The 20480-nt window shown below is 34.8% G+C and overlaps 1 protein-coding gene across 45 annotated transcripts in view; it reads right to left on the bottom strand.

Annotated features, from left to right (window-relative positions):
- Positions 1–20480, bottom strand: part of LOC139970443 (1-phosphatidylinositol 4,5-bisphosphate phosphodiesterase beta-1-like) — a 152393-nt gene that overhangs the window by 98416 nt on the left and 33497 nt on the right. For 44 of the 45 annotated variants that reach the window (XM_071976106.1, XM_071976113.1, XM_071976112.1 and 41 more), the window contains exon 3: positions 15711–15749. The exons of the other annotated variant lie outside the window; for it this stretch is intronic. In XM_071976106.1, the coding sequence (XP_071832207.1) occupies positions 15711–15749 (39 nt within the window). The remainder of the gene's footprint in view (positions 1–15710; positions 15750–20480) is intronic. 45 annotated transcript variants of the gene reach the window in all.

The following is a 20480-nucleotide window of genomic DNA, read 5'->3' as shown; positions in this document are numbered from 1 at the left end:
AAACAATAAAACACTGATGTCAACACATATTGATTGCATGGCACTAACAAAAACTACACAAAAAGAATGGACCAAATGACAGTCAACTGTTACTGAAACCTTTCACAGTTTAAGATATTACTTTCATTTGTTTTTAAAGAGCTAATAATGTAAAGCATCACTTTCATACATTTTAATGTTGATACCTTGGTTTATGTCACTAATAGTTGTTAAATTACTTTTGTCCAAATTTCATATTTCCCATCAGAATTTCATCACATGGCTGTGACATACACATGCCAAATCATTCCATTAATGAGCATTTCTTTGTCCATCGATGGCCTCCGCATCATATTTTTACAAAATCATTTTGAAACCAACCTGTGTTTATAATAGACTTAACGCCATCAAACGATGAGGTGCTTGCTACTAAAGCTTTAAGGATGGATTAATTCCCTTAAGATTAGCACTACAGTGTAAAAGGTTTTCACTAAAGAGCTTCTCAGAATGGAGACAACTTCTTCAACCATCAATCCGGGCATATACATTCCCTCTTGTCAAACAAGAGTTCTCTATTGCATGAACAATTTATAAGTATTATGAAAAACCCACTTAAACAAGTGACCTTGTAGCATTACCAGCAAATTTTCTGAGTTTAAGCCTCCTCTTAAACTGGTGAAAGAATTGGGACACACATAGTTTATGGAATAAAGAATGACGGGGCCTTATGACACTTGTGATTCTAGAAGTACAGTAGAATACTTCATAATAAGGGCAAAAACAGTTACAAACAAACCAATTATGTTTTACACTGGTAAAAGGTTGACAGTGTATTAATTAAATATTATAAAACTTACTGGTTTATATATTTAGGAGTGACCCGCTTACCTGTCTCCCCACAACATTAGCACCTTATTCTATCGTGTCTAGTATGCCCTGGTAATCTTTTAACACTGTGCACCCTCAGTGACCGGTCCCTTCCGGTCAATGTCCTTCCTTCTCATTCTACCATCCAAAGTGTTTGCACATACGTTTTCGTAGTGGATTAAAATCTTTCGGAAATTGCCCGGAATATATTGGATTTTTACCTTCTTTAACATAATAAGGGCAAAAACAGTTACAAACAAACCAATTATGTTTTACACTGGTAAAAGTTTGACAGTGTATTAATTAAATACAATGTGATATTGTTAAACACTACATAAAATGTAAGAACATAAAAGAAGTCTACCTCTTTACAAATTCTACTGGTTGTCATGGACACAGAGATAATATATAATAATCATGAGGGATCTTTTCCATAGATGTTTTGGCCTTTCTGAAAAATTGCCTATGCTCGATTCAGTGTTCAATTGTGAAATATGTTCCTCTGGATGACAATTGCTTCACAATTTATTTTATGCTACATCATCCAACCTCACCTCCCCCCTCACCCTTCCCTGTAAAATCATAATAAAGCCCCAATACATTACAATACAGTGAGATTAACCTACAAGATGAGATTCAAGCAATAAGGGTATATGAAGGATTACTGTAGAAAGAGAAATCACTGACAACAACACTTTAAGGCATATTCAGTTAGATTATTATTAATTAGTATAGATTGGTAAGCTTATCGTCAACAATACAACCAATACAACTTAGCTTCCAATGAAAATTGTCTGTGATGATGTCATAATGACATAGTTGGTAAAAACATCATAAATGTTAACCTGATCAGCCTGAATAAATGTAACCACAATGGAATCATAATGAAACCAGACTATAACCACCTACTATTACTTTTACTTGTGGCCTTTATTAAAGTCAAACCTTGAACAAATGCATACTGTTTGTGCATGTGATGCATAATGCATAATGATCATATCATGCATATCAATGCATGATCAATGCATATCAATGCATGATCAATGCATGATCAATGCATATCAATGCATGATCATATCATGCATATCAATGCATACTGATCATATCATAGCTTACACAGACTTCTTGATTGAAGCATCACCACTCCAAAATTCAGAGAAATCCTGGTAATAACTACGGCTCTCAGAGACTGATATTTACTGAAAATGTTCAGTCTGATGATCAATGCACACAGTAGCGATTGGTCAAAGCAAACATTCTGAGCTGGTTTACTATTAGCATTCAGATGGGGGGGGGGGGGGGGGAAGAGGACATTTTGTGTTGGAAGAAAGAAAATTAAAAGTTAGGATGAATGGAAACAAAAGAGATATTGATGCTTTTAGCCAATTTCATTAGAATAAACAATGAACCAAGAGCAAATTAAGCTCTGTAAGGAATGGTCTGTGTCAAAGTGAAATTATAAAAGCTCCTGTGAACTTTACTTGTTTGGTAAACACAGCCAGTGTCTTTTTATTAAAATACACAAATATGATAGATGACCAAACCCCTCAGGGACAATTTACATAAACACTTTGGACTCATTTGGGGAGGGTATTGGATAAACTAGAACTGGTTTTGATTTAGTAAGAAATTTTTGACATGTGGGGGACAATCGTGAATCCCATAGGAATGGAACAGTTCCCTTGACTAGTCAAGATTTATTACAATAACTTACTTCTTGTGGTTAATATTACAAGAAATGGTGTCAGGGTAGCAATGTTTTAGAATCAAAGTTATCACTATACAATTACATTTCATATGATGAGAATATCCAGCAAAATTTCTTACTTGTTCAATTCAATTTTGTTTCGACCAAAAGAAATTGGTCAATAGGAATATTCAGTGTTTCTGCAGAGGGCAATGTCACAATGGTCCTAACAGTGCCATAGGCACAGCTCTGGGTCTTAAAGGGTGTGAAGACTCGCGCAAAAAGAAACGTCTAATGCCGGTAATCTGACCTAGTTTCGAATGAGGTGTAACAGAACTGTTAGACACCACCATCGATCGCAGAAAAAACACACACACAGCTTGCTACCATCGGTAATTAGACACTAGTGTATAGTCAGTACATACAGCTGGGGTCGATACCCACAGCACTGTGTACAAACAATACAGCGATGGACATCTCAGGTCCAGCTAAAGATAACAAGGTATCACGATTCATTACTGTACTGTCTGCATTTTGTAACGACACGAAAAAACGTCACTTGCAAGCAACGGAAAGTTAACTTTTTCAGATGGCCGCACACGGTTTGGGGCGAGTCTTCAATGCCTTTAATGCACCTGATCTATCCTGTTCATGGATCTCCAAAGACTTTTGTAAAGTAACATATCTCAATCTATGTGCTTGTTGTTGTGAAAATATGTTGAATAAGATTTTGTCTTCAATAATTGCAGGTATAATATCTCTAGTATATTTCATGTCTGAGACTTGGATACAATTTTACTGACACTCAAAGCTTAAACTCATTTTGGTCGATGTGATTGAAAACAGCTATGCTTTCTGACTGGTTGACGACCAGACGTGTGTAAAGTTGCCAAACTAATGGTGGGCAACATTTCATTGCTAAAATCTGCTAGCTATGAGTTCTAAATGGAACACTATGTTGTTTTTCTTCAAATAATTCACACTATGTGTGAATTGGGGAATATGCAAGCACTATGCACAGAAGTGTCAGTCAGAGATTCCTACAATTCTGAGACTGCAGCTTTTTTAAGTTTGTTAAACTAGAAAGGACCAATATGAGAGCACCCTCTGTTGATTTATGGCATCCAGGCTGGAGATTTCCAGTTAGTCACCCTGACACATATCTATTTCTCCTTCAGATCCCTACTGACTATGCAAACAAATTCCTTAATGATACCATGGAACCAGTATTTCTAAAATATATAAAGGGGGAAAAAAAAACATTTTCTGGTTAATGCAGTTATAGCCTACAATTCAAATCTGAATGTATTGATTACTCATTTAATTTGAATGAATTTTCAATCCACCAAAGTTGAGATAGTAGCTTTCAAGTGCCAACAATATCATATAAGGAATTTGTCACAACAACAAGAGGGAAAAACACTGACCAAGTATTCTAAAGAAACTAAATCGGATCCAACCATTTTTACAACTTTGCCCAGAAAAAGAAGTTTAATCAACTATGTTCCCAACCTACCCCTTCAAAAGCAAATTCTGACCATTAATCATCCCTCCCCTTCCTCAATTGTCATCTTCATCGTTCTGCTCCTTCTCATCTTCATCTTCTTCTTCTCTTGGAGCCACCTATCTGAACCAAACATGAAAACATCTTGGCAGAATTCCACTATATATATACACACACACACACGCACACACACAATAAGATAATGAGCAGTGTGAATTTTTCATTCTTCCATGCATAAAGTATTAATCTATCTCTATACACACTTTGCTACTGCAGATGATGCATTATCTGGCTAAAGTGACAACTTTCGTCTTCATAATGAGTCAAAGTAACGCAAAGTTTACAATATTTTCACAATATTCTGCAGAATTCGCTAATTTGTAACCATAGCGACAACTTGCAACAGTATATATATGTAACACAGCTAACGCTCATGACAGGAATGCACTTTCATCTCTGACAGCTGATATCTCCAAGATCTGGATTTGACTTTCGTAAATAATCTCGGAGATTTAATATTCTAAAATCGGTCCAGTTACTCACGTAGTACAGGAAATTAAAGAAACTAGCAATATCGTCCAACTGTATAGATAAATGAAATCCTTAAACTATACATGTTTCAACCCATTTAATTTCATCTGTTTTCAAAAGCAATAAATTGTGCCTGGAAAAGACAACTGATATCACATGCTTTTTATGCATACATATATTCTCTAAATCCCTCTATATGAGTTCTTTTGTGTGTGTGCATATGATGGTATCATAGAAGATTGGCTTCAAGCCTCTAGGTGTTGTGAAACAACTTTATCACTAGATTTCACACAATGACTTTTCTTTGGCCAAATGATTTTATGAGTAACCTCCAATTTTTATAGAGTAACTATAGCTGTGCTCAAATGTTCTTATTTCTAAAGCAAGATAAAGGAATATGAATTTGCATGAGAAAATGCACATCTCACATTTTTATACAAATCAATAACATTTTATGTAAGTTTCATATCCTCTCCTGCATGTATCTTACAGTGTGTCTTCATGATTCTGTGCGAGACAGGTGTAGTTGACCACTTTTCCCATTCCGAATCCAGTACTAACAGGCCAGGCTTTTTTTTAAGGCCCGGTCACACTACAGCGATTTTTTATCGGAATACGGTCCGATTTTCCAATTTTAGGCCAAAGAGTGAGGTTTGTGGTAGTGAATGTAATGAATGCAGAGGAATATTCAAATACCTACTCCAAATCTGAGGGGTTCTGGAACGGACTACATTCTGAAGTGACGTCACATCGAAAATCGATAAAAATCGGAAGAGAAATCGGATAGCTAGTCAATATCAAAAGTTAGGAGAGGGCTATTCCACATCGGAATGGCTCAACAGATAGCAAATCAGGTCCTTTATCACTGTGGCTAGAAGACCCGAACGAAAAACTGGCTGTTTCGATTCCTCCGGGAAAATCGGATAGTATTCCAATAAAAAATTGGTATAGTGTGACCGGGCCTTAATGCTCCCCTTAAATGTTAAGAGTTATTCCATGCTGTGTAATCTCTGGTGGAATAAGTTACACAAGTAAGAAGACATATTATCTACTTCCTGGAGAATGTATGGCCAAAGTCTTAATTTAAGTAAAATCTTGTCTGGTAGTGTGGGATAACCATTTCTTTCAAAGCTTCTCTTTGTTTAAAAATTGCTTAAAACACCCAAGTTTGCAAGCAATACTCCACCATTCACCAAGACACTCCAAACTGCCGTGCATCTGCAGTAGAGACAAGCTAGAAGACTATTAGATATGTATTATATTAATTTCCATACAGGTAAGAGTTCATCTTGAACCTTGTCCCAGATCCAGGAGCATAGTCATTTCCATTGTGCATGCCTAGTGTATATTAGTTGGTAAATGTATACATGTTAGTTCTGTGATGGTAATGCGCACACATAATAGTAGCCCTCAATAATTAAGTGTAATTTTGTACTTATTATTATTATCTCCTGTAATGGCAGAATGCATATAGAATGTATTTATTATTTAAGCATTGTTTACCTGTAACAGCTATAATGAGTCTACAGGTGCAGTGATAATTATTATTGCGATCTGTGTAAGTCCTGTGTCATTTTAACCGATGGTTAAAAGTATGTTTATATGGTTAATTACGGCACTTATACCATCAACCATAAGCATCTTATGTGTGTATCTTTATGATCTAACCTACTCTGACTTAACGAGAGAGTATTGAAAGTACTTTAGGTTATGGGTCAAACGAGAAACCACATTTGGGATATTTATTAGTTTTATTAAGCATTGTTATGATGCTGATTACCCGTCACTGTTGTGCACTTTATTTTAGTACTAAGCGTCGGCTATTCGAGCTATGTTTAGATCCCATGATGCAATGCTACACTTATACTATTTGCCATGGTGATAATGGAATAGCCGAACTTTCTGTGAACTTCTAAGTTGAAAGAGTAGTAACAATATGTTAGTAGACATATTGATATATTGTGTATTTTGGTTGAGGTTAGAACATAGGCAAGGATTAATCCTTGCTAATCCATGCTAATTAGCATGTCTTTAGCCCTATTAGTCACTTTACAGACTCCATCATATCAATGTACAGTATGTCATACTTTAAAAATTTATTCACAAAGACATAAATTCACTGATCAAAGTATAATCCCACAGGTTAAAAAGTGCGCAATCACTTAAAGGTACAGTTTCCATGGTAACATTTATAAATACTCTAATAACCCTGCCACTAATTAAACAGACGTCTCGTTGGCTACCATCATTTGCTGGTACCGTATCAGATTAATGTGATATTTTATTTTTCATTTGCAAACTTATAATGTTCGGTCTCATTCCTGATGTAATTTAGGTGGAATGAATGTAACCGATTTAATATCTCTTCAAGTGGCCTAATTTTTTCTGTAATAGTCAGATACCATCAAATTTAAACAATTGATACTAAATACAGCTTTCAACTTCAAAAGTACAAAAATCCAGTTTCATTCCCCATTCAAAATTCTGTGTGGACATAACCATTTGGCTGTTTTTGAAGTTCTGAATGTGTATTGTTTTGCAAACCTTTCTTTCAAGTCTCATAACTTTCATACAGGGAGCTACCAAGGGCGGCGGAACCGGGGGGGCACGTGCCCCCCCACTTTTCCTCAGGTTAAAAATGTGCCCTTTTTCTACATAAAAATTGAGGTGTCTCAAGTTAGCAAGAGGCCAGGGAACCAGAATGAACACTCAGGAAGGGCCGTTTCCGGCCATCTGAGGGCATTGTAAAACCAAAAATTTTCTTGTACGCTCCGCGCCAACCAATGGTGGCGCTCCGCTCAGATAGTCGTGCCTTTACAACTTTGCAAATCCTGGCTACGCCCCTAACTTTTAATGAATTTCTGTGGGTCAAACTCAAAGCTATTTCGAATGGAAAAAATTTGTTAAGATATTAACAAGAAATAAACTCTAATTCGGAAGATTCCTACATTAGCAACTAGCATGATTTCACCTCATTCTGTCTTCAAAGAAAACTTGTTCCTTGTTTCCCAATTTGCACATTGGATATTGCAGTGCTACTATGCATTTTTTCCTTGAGGGTGGGGGGGGCTTTGATGGAGTGATGTGTATACGCAAATAAGATAATACAATAAGAGTTATAAAGGGTACTAAATATCAGGCTGCATCAGTCCAATCAAATTTCTGCAAAGTGCCCTTTGATGTCGGTGCCCCCCCAGATTAAAAGTGCTTCCGCCGCCCTTGGGAGCTACAATATGATGGTTGACCAGAGTAATCATAATCATAGATTGGGTTATATTCATAATCAGTTATCTACTTGGTTTTTCCTTAAATATTTTTGTCTGATGTATGTTTAATACCAGATTGTAACAAAATCCAACACAAAATGCAGCTTTCAATTTTAAAGACACTAATTCCACTCCTACTTATTCACCCAGGCTTTATTACTAATCCTGAAACATTTAATTTATATTTGGTTATTAGACACTAAAAAAGTCTACTCTAGGTTTTGAGAAAGCAACAACCACATATAATCAATACTTTATAAGAATTAAAGTTTGGGTTTACACAAATGTGTGTACAATAATTGCTGTAAGAGTCTAACTTACTTCTGCAAACGATTGCTAGTTACATATAACAAACATTAGTTTAGGACGGTTACGTGGTGACTTGATTCAGGTTTTCAAGATTGTGTATGGTTTTGACAATATATCCTTCACTGACTTTTTCATGTTTGCTAATAATAGTTGTACCAGAGGTCATTGTCTTAAACTCCAAAAGTCACAAAGTAGGATTAATATTCGGCATAACTTTGTTTCTAATAGGGTTGTGAATGAGTGGAACAGTTTGCCTGAGAAAGTTGTACTTGCAAGTAGTGTGAATGGGTTTAAGAACGCTTTGGACAAGCACTTTCAGCATTGTAATTGGGTCTGAGTGTTTGTGTCTTCAGTTTTTTTCCCCCTCTCCATAGGGTCCTTGATGGGGACTTGAGTGTCCCTCCTGATCCTTTTTTTTCTACTAAACTAAACTAAACTAAACTAAACATAACTATTTGATTACAATAGCAGATTTGATCAAACTTAACTGAGATACCTTACATTGCTAATAGTGGCTATCTAATACAATGCTATAAAGAAATGTTTCAAGTACCAAATCTTCTTCGTCCGAATTGAATCGTAACAGCAATGCTTTTTATTTTCTATAGGAATTCAAACCATGTACTTAGACATAACAACACCTTCTTGGAAGAAAATGTACCAAAAAGGTCGCTTAACAACTCCCACAATGAAGATATTTCAGGCCCTAATCTCTATGTTATTATGAGGCTTTAACTGAGCTGATGGTTATATTTCCATTACATAATAATTGTAAGCTAATGCCTGCCAGGTTCTCTGTAATATGGAAGGAGGAGCGATGTTTTAATTCAGACTCTCTCAAGTATAGTATTACTTCTCACCTTCCAAAAGTACAATCAGTTTTAGCAACTTAGTTTCTTCCAGCTAGTACAGATATAATGGCAACCTTCATCAAGTCCTAGATTTGTATGCAGGGCATGCAATGAAAAGTATATCTGCTGTGAACATGTGGTAGGCCCAAGTTAGGTATTAAATGATTCATTTAAAAGAGTGAGAGACTTGCTCAAGGTTTTGAAAATGTAAACAACCTATTGAAAGGTTTCAACAAATATATACCAAAAAAGACTCAATTTACATATAACCCAAATAATACTTTCTTGAGATGAGTATTAAACTATCCATGCTATTTCCCAAACAAAATCAGATGTTTGAACAACTTCATGGAGTCACATTGGGATGTAAAGTTAAACAAAAGTAGCGGTAAAGGAATCCACAGACTATGTTTATTTATAAACAAAAATAACAGCAACAACAACAACATCAACAAAAGTCAAATCCTAAATTACTTCCCTGAACATATAACCTCTTGCAATATGACTGAACATTTTAATATCTCAAAAACATATTTCCATGAATATCTCTAGTCAAATTAATAGCATAACATCAATTTCTTACAGTATATGATCAATATAGTGTACATGAAGGATTAGTCTATTTAAATTCTCTCCATGTTTCAAGTGATACATCAACAATACTTCAAATGCTAATCAAATTATCCGACATCAACATCAGCCCCTTTTAGTTCTTGGAATTACAAAACAGTGAAATGGAACTATCGGGAAGTGTTTGTGAATCGAGCTCAAAAGCAAATAACGAACCATGAATCATCTACAACATTGTTTGATTACTGTAATTCTTCTATGTCAGATGTTTTCACACGCTTTGTGTCTATTTATAAAGCAAGAGGAATGTTTTCCACAAAAAGTATACATCATAGCATGACAATTTTTTTGATTAATATACAAGTACAAATTATAAATTTAGAAATAATTTCTATTAAACTGACGATCAGTGTCCTGAGATGAGAAGGGCCAAAAGGGTTATCAATCTTGCTACCAAAACTGCTAGAATATCCGGTAATGGTCAGCAATACTCAAACTTGAAAAGAATATTTTAAGGTCACCCCTCAAATTATTTTGCCTCTCTGAGATATTTAATTATGTGACAGAGCACCCCTTAAATGGCTATGAAGAATTCTGATGATCAGAGACATCCCTTCCCCCTTTGTTTTAGAGCTATAAATTTGAGGATGATAATGGTTACGGTTTCAAAACATGTTAACAAGTATTCTCTATTGAGTCCACAATAAGATGGCAGTAGCAGAGCTCTTATTTTTTCAAACATGAAAATTTTCCAATATGTACGATATACAAAAATTTAAAATAAAATAAAACTGTTAGCAAACTGCTTATCCACTTGACTAGAGAGCCTGTGTAAGAGAATGTGTAAAAGTAAGTTGGCCTGACGTTTCGATCCTAGCAGGATCTTCTTCAAAGGCTAAATGACAAGTAACAGTAACAGAAGGGACAAAAACATGCTCATTAACCTGTCTGTATTCTGTGCATGTTTCTGTCCCTTCTGTTTCGAAACGGTTTCGAAACATCATACAAAACTTTAGTAAGATCTGTAACATTGTGATGAATGTACTTTATGTGTAGGAGTCAGATAATTCATGTAAACATTGAATAGGAAGAGTAAAGATCTAAATGTCTGGACAATTTGGGGGGAAATTCCAAAACACAGTGGTGAAAGATTTCTGATTAGCAAAACTTCTCATTTACTATTTCACCCGCTAATTAGTTTACAATAATGTTTGTTGGTCAGATACTTACAGCAAGGGACACAACCACCGACTCTACACTACAGTGGCAGGATCACAACCAGAACATAGGTCAATGGAACTATAGGGCATGGTGCTGATATCAAATGGATTGACTATGAGAATATAAGCAACAAATACCAGAAAGCCAAAAGGCTTAGTGATTATGGGTTATGTTGTATATATGTATGATAACATTTAATGTAACACATGCACACAATTTTAGTAGTTATCGCCACAAATGACATTTGGTCTGAGCCACAGATAACTAAAACATTCTGATATTCACTAAAGCGAATCTACGAACTAAGTATGAAGCTCATCTTGCTTTTCTTTTGGATCAGGAAACTGTATAGAAGGTTTTCAGACTTTGACATTTGGTGACTGGAAATTACCCTTGACATCCACACAAAACTTTGCAATTTTTGTAAATAAGTTGAAGGTTTGCAGTTTTCTTCAAGGCCAAGGCCATCTCACATGACTTTACAACACTAAAGCCCTGGCCATCAATTGGTAACTTGTCACATCCACAGCAAATTGGGCACAATCCAAACAATCCCTCCTCAAGCACTACAGTGCATCATATCTACGTGTCCCCTGGGGGAATTCCCATAGGATGTAGCCATAAACCAGCGCGTACAACTATATTTACAAGATACCTTGTGAGTCCCCATTTCTATACCTGGGTGAAGAGAGGCAATGGAGATTAAGTGCCTTGCCAAAGGACACAGCATTGTCTCTATGTTTGACAGTTTATCGTTGACCAGGGTAATATTGTGATGCGCCTTGAGAACTGTTATCAGTGGATATGTCTGCGCTTAATAAATCCTCAATATTATTATCATTATTACGGATGTATGAAATTAATCCATCGTGTGCTTTTCGAGTTATCTTGTTTACAATACAGAGGCGCACTTACTGTACATATATGTCCAATCGAGATATCATGCTTGTAAAACAGGGGCCCCAGGTGTCACTTACATACATACACGCGTACTTACATACATATATATATATATATACACACACATCATCAAATAGATTCTCAATGATGCCTGTGGCCATGAATGAAAATGACTCCATCTGACCGTGCATGTAGGCAGATTCAATGTAATTACCTTGTACACAGGTCTACTAAAACACAGGAATAACATACAAGCAAAAATGGGGAAAAAACCCAAGTAAATATGATTTGCAAATATACTGGCATACACCGCAACATAACTACCATAGTGCCGTACTAACCTGTGCATACCCAGGCCAAATGTAGTGCAAAACTATAATTTTAAATACTGTGCTGTCATCAAGCTAAAATGAAGTAGTCAATGCCATCACAAATACATGTCATAAATTGTGAACTTGACACACTTAATAATATGTACTATATAATAATGAATAACTAAAAACTCTGCAGCTTAATATTAATACTGTGGGAGTCCCAAAAAAAACCCCCAAAACCCATGGTGTTTATACTGTGTAAACACAGCATATTACATTCCAGTGCATAATTTAACAGGTATCGGATTGCAAAGTGCTATACAAAATGTTCAAGTTGCTATACAAGTGTCAAGATGTATATATAAAACAGTTTTCTATACAGGAACTATATCAGTATTCAATGTCAGAGCCTTTGAAGATGCTACACAAAATTTGAACACTAAATTATTATCTGCATTCCGATATGTTGTAAAGAATTGATCACAAACTGTCTGAAATCTAGGTATGTGTTACTATTCACTATCATCTTCTACTCCTTTTTTTTGGTGGGGGAGGAAAGGGCATGAGGAGGAGGGGATTAACCAATCTATATACCTATAAAAGGGATGATTTAATTTTATATGCATTCACTACCTGTCGAAACTATTATGGTACATCCAGTCAAAGCTTTCATCCTTTTCAAACCTTGGCCCTCACACATAATGTCCACAGCAATTCCCTTCATTGATTTCTCTCTACCTTTGGTCAGAATCTTGCCTCCCTGCCAAAAGCATGCTTATGATATTAAAACCAAATTTAGCAAAATTGCCAATTTACTGTGTTCTTATGTTTTATTAAACACATCTGTAGTGTTAATTTTCCAAAAGTTAAAAGAGTAAATGCATTCTCCTGTCATTTTGACCAGTACCATTTATATTCTATAGAGTATAATGCTGGTTTGAGAAAGCAATAATCTCCTTTATTTACATCTAATATGTGTGGTCAATTAGGTTCCTTCAATGTCTGCGGCTTTTGAATCGCACAACAGGTTAACAGCTATTTTAATGGTAGGTTCCCCAATTATAATCCTCCATCTACTTGAGTACTGTTATGAACACACACTCATGTCAGCATTACTTTACTTTTACACTGACTGGCACTGTTTGCACACAAACTGTGTATCCCATAAGTATAGATCAATCATTTCCATTGTGAAATGAATCCATTTTACAAAGTACAACCAAAACTGTTTGGGAAATCTCAGTTATCTATGCATTGACTTTGGGTCTAAACTCAAAAGTGTAAAAGTGGTTCAAGTTCAACATAGCATAATTGCAGCTCAGTGATGCATACCATGCAGTCTTGCTAATGAATATTCATTTCTTGGAAGTGAAAGACATTTTCCTCACATCTGTTTGTACAGTATACATGCATGGAGCGATTAATTTAATGTATCGTCATTTATCGAGAGGTACTATCACGAAAAATTCAACTTTGCAGGGCCGGTAGATACTCAAGCAAGTACTATTGTCCAAGCACTGCACTTTATGAGAAAAAAGTTGATCTCAATATTTCCACCATACTACCTAAGGGATGTATGAAAGTAAATTATGGTTTTATTGATCTCAAGTTCAATCAGGTGAAAGGGTCATACCATGCAGGGAACTGCACCATATTCCTGATAATATATTACATATCCTGTATTCTTTAAATCGCTTTAAATCCATAATTTCTGGACGACACATACATTCCCACAACAGTACAGAGAGATCAAACAAAATATAAACTTCTCATTCCTCTCTGTTGCCTCTGGGCAATTCCAATCCCCAAATCGCATCACAACTCTTTTTTGTTATTTCAAATCTCATAAGTTTCCAATTACAATCATAAAGGTATTTCTCAACAGAATAATGAACATCACAGGGGCTGGAAACATTGTCGGACTCAAAATATTGACAAAAATGTACAGACAAGCCAGAGCTTATTGTATATCTGGTCTTTTTTGAAGGGAGAGGGTGGGAGGGGTGGGGTGGGGGAGATTAAAGGCTTCATTTCTTGAAGAGGGGTAATATATGAATATTCATTTATTGTCTTTAACAAAGACAAAAGCATTGCAATACTTTTTCTCATGCTAGCTTACATCCTCTGTGATGTTTCCAACCAACCTGTAAGGTACACACTTGTGGTTTTTTACCAATCGACACATTTAATGAACTATTGTTTCAATAGGGAAGGAACACCAACGTAAAAGCATAAACTTACTACAACAAAGGGTCACAAAACTGAAAGGGTCTGCAATATAATGTTCATCTAATCTACTTCTACAAAGAAGAATAGAAAAATGAATTGAAACTTCAGAGAGAGAGAGAGCCCAAAAAACGAAGAAAAAAAAAACACATGAGACCAAAAACTTAAAAAAAGATAAAATTTGCATTTGCAGAAACATCAAAATCTGCTTCCAAAGATAATTTTGCATATTATTATGAGTTTCACATAATTTGGATAATAGCAGTGATTTTCTTTATATCTTTGACTGATATTCTCCTGTTGTGTAAAATGGCATATTCAGCACTTATGATGGATATACTTATAACTTTGAAGATTAAAACTGCAGACAAAATGCCACCTCATTTGAAGAGGATGGTTAATAAGAGATAGATAATTAATATATGAATAAGATTCTCACTTGTATACACAGTATATATAGATAGCAAGAATACAACATGTGGTATTGACTTGGGAATTTTCTTTTTGCACAAATTGAAGTTTAATATCTATAATTTTTATCCTGCAATTGATCATCTACTTATATCCTGCAATTGATCATCTAAACTTGACAAGTGGATGTTAAAGTTCTGTTAAACGTTAAATAAATTTAAAAAAACTTCCACGCCGAAAGCAAACCAACTGATTTGCTTTAATAATCAACTGTAGGAGAGCCTACAAATATCATGATAGACAATAATATATCATGTTTTGGAAATTTCTTTGTGTCCAATAACAGTTTTTGTTTGTTTTTTTGTACACTGGTTCTGATTCTTGATCTTAGTAATGATGATGACCTTAACATGCATATTCAACATATTGTGCTACACCAGATTAAATCAAGGTCAAAGTTCAAACCCATAAAGAAACAATCATTTGTGTGCTAGAGGGATTGTAGTTGACAAGAAGTGGCCTGCCACCAAGATGGAACATGATCAGTGCTGGAAAGGTTAGCAGATCACTCTAGACAAGGTAGAGCAATAGTGCTATTGTTGTGAGGAGACAGGTAAGGTACCATACCAAAAGAAAATTTACAGCAATTAGTAAAATACACCCTCATAAATCTACTCTTCTTTTTTGTTCTTTCTTTTCATACTTTGAACAAGCATTGCACTTTACACAATATTACAATAGTTTTCATAGTTTACTTTCCTTTGAGAATTTACACAGATTTACAGGCCTAGAGAGTAACTTTTAACTTAATTTAGCCATTAGCAAATAATACATGCAAATATTGCAATATGTTTTGCTGGATTCTCACAAAGTTAACAAGGAGATATGTCGCTCCAAACATCGGTGAGAGAATGGCACCCCTAGATATAGAAATATATTTTAATAAAAGGATACAGGAAGATAAATATGTAAACAAACAAATAAAAAAAACTGAGAAAAGGAAACCACAACAGCTAAGAACCATCTCATGCATGGAGGGAGATAATCTGTGACTGTTAAAAGTGTAATACAAACCGGCTGCTTCTCCCGTGATGTTCCATCCGCTTTGGATGCCTGTGTTTATCCATTAAAAGACAAAGTGAGGTGGAAATGGAGAGGAAAAATGAGACATTTATGACATTTTGTAAAGATGATAGCAGCTTAGACATAAAGCATGATTGTTAGATGATGACACTTTACCTGTTGTATACAACCCTTTCTCTGTATACAGTATATGTACACTCAAAGCTTTTGACAGACATATGTAATGGCATGATCATAGAACATCTACATATAAAGTGCATACATTTTAAATGCTTTTTATGAATAGATACATATTGACATGAATATGCATTAGTTCAAGATATTTACTTGCAGACCGTCATGTTATGAATATATCAACAAGTGCTTCAAGTATGATTGAATTTGATTTAAGAAATAGTCATATTGTGCCACAAATGGAAGCAATTGCCTTTGCAAAACATGATATAAAGCTCCTAGAGTTACAAACATTTGTTGTAAACCCCATGGAAGAAGAGACATACTTTAAACCAAGTTTAAATAACAAATGAGAAAGAATTCTCTGAACTTTGTGGGGAGACTTGTTCATCACAAATTCATAATCTCTATCATGTATAAAGATGATGCTTGGGTTTGCTTCTCCTAAATATAAAGCAATTCATAAAATATTCCAACGAGAAAGACCTCTTTGAAACTTTCTCACAATGGCAACAGTATGAACAAGTTGTGATACCTTTGTATACAAATTCATGGCAACTTATGAAATATTAACATTGATTCAGAAAGCATGAAGAGAAGCTTGAATGATAGTGAATACATTCAGTGTTAATAAATATTCAAGACCAGTTCTCTGTCACTGCATATACCCATTACTATAAATCTATAATCAAAAGTTTGTTTGAAGAAGAAGTAGAAGAAGAAAAATATATATCCTTATACAGAAAATGTCAAAGTAGAAGTAATAAAAAAATATGTCAAGTATTCAAGAATTCTACCATGTAAGGAAACAATTGTTTACATCACATCATTTATAAAGACATCTCTGTAGGCAAAAGAGAAGGTTTATATACATCAATTCTAAATGTCAAAACTTTTATATTATTTGACTGTATTAATAAAACTAAATAATATTAAACTGTTGTGTAAGATGCCACAATGAGGGCATAATTCAAGAACATATATTTCTATCAATTTCTATTGATCAATACCTAGCATATCTTAAAAGCAACTGTTTGCACTTGGTCTACACATTTATCAAACCAACCAACAACCTCAAAACAAGACTGTAATTGATCAAACTTTGAGACTCAATCTCCCAAACCCCTTCCCCCAACCCCCTTCCCCCCGACCCTAGATCTTGAAGTTTTTACTTCGTTTTTTTTTTTTTAAATGATAAGTAATCACCACCCTACTGTGTATATTTGGAATTTGTGATCATATAAAATTTAGCATTTAACATTCAAAATCACTTCACATGCCTGCTTTAAAAAGGATAACAATTTCACAAATGCTGCGTAATTTGTAATAAAGTTAATGAACTATTATTTGCACTGCAAAACAAAGAGATGATCAGTTTATTGCTATAAATTAAATCCCCAGCTGTTTCTAGCTAGATTCACATAGATGTTGGCTGAAGGATTGATTTCGGTGTGCTTGTTTGATGCTAACTTTATAACAATCACATTAAATAGCATGAGTAATCACATTTCATTTCAAATAACATGACATAAAAGTCAAAATTCTGTAGATGTTTTATAGCTTATATTTGACCTATGCTAAAATGGTACAGTGTCTGTCTGGCTGACAAAATGTTTAAAATAGAATAAAAAGATTAAATATTGCCTAAGAATTATTTTTAAAATATCTTAAGAGATATTTTTTAGTTTTTAATTTGAGTAGCAGTTAGCTATTACAGACATTTCCCTGAAATGTTACTTTATATTCTTCATGGTACTTGATCTATTAATTGCTACAAAAGAATCAATTTAATGACAGTTTTACTTCCTCCCAATAACTATAATTATAATGTATAATTATTTTCCTCCTTAAATGCAGCAGCATTAAATTCCAACCAAACAAAAGAAGAAAAAAAATAAACTCTGTTTTGGAGTTTCTTCTAATCCAGAGTTTGCTCCTTATTTGTAACAGCAAAAAGTCATAAAAATTACGAAAAGGAGTAGCAGAAGTACCGCCTTGTGGTAATGTGATTACAAACAGCATCAGTTGCCAAATTGGGGTAGGTATGAGCTGTACAGTATAGTATGTGACTTAAAATTAAAGGAACTCATAATCAATCTTTTAAAGATACATTTTGCATTATCAAGGGCTGCAACTTTGCATCATTCTAGGGCAGGTCCAAGCTATTTGCACTGTGACGTACGGGACATTTCAGAGACTTAAATGTGTCTAAAAGTTATAAAAAATCTATTTTCCAGAAACTTTTTAAGGTTTTCATATTTGTTATTGCTGCTACTTTATTAAAAACTCATGAAGATTTCCTACACTTGCTTTAATTAGGTCCCATCTTAATTAATGTACAGTGTGACGTACGGGACCAGAGAATTTTGTGTTTTTTGTGCTAAAGAGCAATGCTGAAATCCCTCTGAAATTAGGAGGGCAGTGATCAAGCTGTTATAACTAATGAATAGCCTAACCTTCTTAGGGCTAAGCTGTAACATATTAGAAAAAAATATGAAGCCATTCCAGTTCAGTGATTACACAAATGAAAATTGTCCTGTGACGTACGGGACATGTGACGTACGGGACAATTTGTCCAAATAAAAATTGACTATGAAAACTCATATTTTTATTCCTGAATATACCATAACAAGCTGATTTCTACATAAAAACATTAATTTGGATATGCCAGAACAATGTCATTGGTAATTTAATGCCATATTTCCTTCTTTCGGGGATCGAAAAGAGCAGTGACTGTACTTGTGAGATCATTCCACTACATAAAACATGGAATGCGTAAAGTATAAATCTACTCTACACATTCATCAAATACTCATAACATCAATTTTAGCTTTGTTAGACCACAAATGATCCAAGATGCAAGTTTTGGTGCAAAACTGTTTTGGTATTTACTGTACAACACTGTATCATACTCCCCACTATTGACCCTCAAGTTGAAATATGATCCATCCCATTCAAGACATACCAAAATGTCCACAGTAACATCCACATAATGTCCATCTATGAAACTAGTACAACAAAGAAAACTCTATAGACCTAATACTGGTTACCAGACCAAATACTCATAACATCAATTCTAGCTTTGTTAGACCACAAATGATTCAAGATGTAAAGTTTTGATGCAAAACTGTTTTGGTATATATACTCATAACACTGTATCATACTCCCCACTATTGACCCTCAAGTTGAAATATGATCCATCATATTCATTACATACCAAAATGTCCACAGTAACATCCACATAATGTCCATCTATGAAACTAGTACAACAAAGAAAACTCTATAGACCTAATACTGGTTACCAGACCAAATATATACTCATCATAACATCAATTCTAGCTTTGTTAGACCACAAATGATTCAAGATGCAAGTTTTGGTGCAAAACTGTTTCCAGTATATACTGTACAACACTGTATCATACTCCCCACTATTGACCCTCAAGTTGAAATATGATCCATATCCCATTCAAAACATACCAAAATGTCCGAGGTAACGTCCACGTAATGTCCATCTATGAAACTAGTACAACAAAGAAAACTCTATAGAACTATGGTTACCAGACCAAATAGTCATAACATCAATTCTAGCTTTGTTAGACCACAAATGATTCAAGATGCAAAGTTTTGGTGCAAAACTGTTTTGGTATGTACTGTACAACACTGTATCATACTCCCCACTATTGACCCTCAAGTTGAAATATGATCCATCCCATTCAAAACATATCAAAATGTCCACAGTAACGTCCACATAATGTCCATCTATGAAACTAGTACAACAAAGAAAACTCTATAGACCTAATACTGGTTACCAGACCAAATAGTCATAACATCAATTCTAGCTTTGTTAGACCACAAATGATTCATGATGCAAAGTTTTGGTGCAAAACTGTTTTGGTATATTGTATACTGTACAACACTGTATCATACTCCCCACTATTAACCCTCAAGTTGAAATACGATCCATCCCATTCAAAACATATCAAAATGTCCACAGTAACGTCAATGTAATGTCCATCTATGAAACTAGTACAACTCTATAGACCTAATACTGATTATTGAACAAACTCATGAGTGATTGTCCTCTGCAAAAATTGGGCGAGCAAAACTCTACACTTGTAACTAAAAATCTCAATGTCTACTATCTAAGTTCAGGACACAAGAACATTGTTGCACAGTCATGATAGTCACACTTCACAATAGGCCTACGAAATGTTGAAATGCAAACTCAACATTCTTGAAGTCGTCCTCATTCAATGTCAATGTTGAATAGCATTGTAGATGATTCTGTATCCCACACACACACAACAATTGACTTCCCAATAGTATATTGAACAACACCTGGGCTGTTGGTGGTCATCAGTCAATGGTTTATTTGAAGCCATGTTGTGCTCTTCAGGCATGCAGGGATTGTAAGTTGCAACTACCATCTTTCAACAAAATAAATTGGTAAGCATTGGAAGGTTTCCAGTAGAGGTCCCCATTGGAGCCCATGCATGTTTATTATGTATAAATACAGGGTTTCCCCCACACTATGTCCCGTACGTCACATTTTGTCCCGTACGTCACATTTTTAATTTTGATAATTAG

This window comes from Apostichopus japonicus, chromosome 8 (assembly GCF_037975245.1).
Source record: "Apostichopus japonicus isolate 1M-3 chromosome 8, ASM3797524v1, whole genome shotgun sequence".
Taxonomy (NCBI): domain Eukaryota; kingdom Metazoa; phylum Echinodermata; class Holothuroidea; order Aspidochirotida; family Stichopodidae; genus Apostichopus; species Apostichopus japonicus.
Note: the sequence above shows the minus strand (reverse complement) of the source record. Positions and strands in the feature narration are given on the sequence as shown.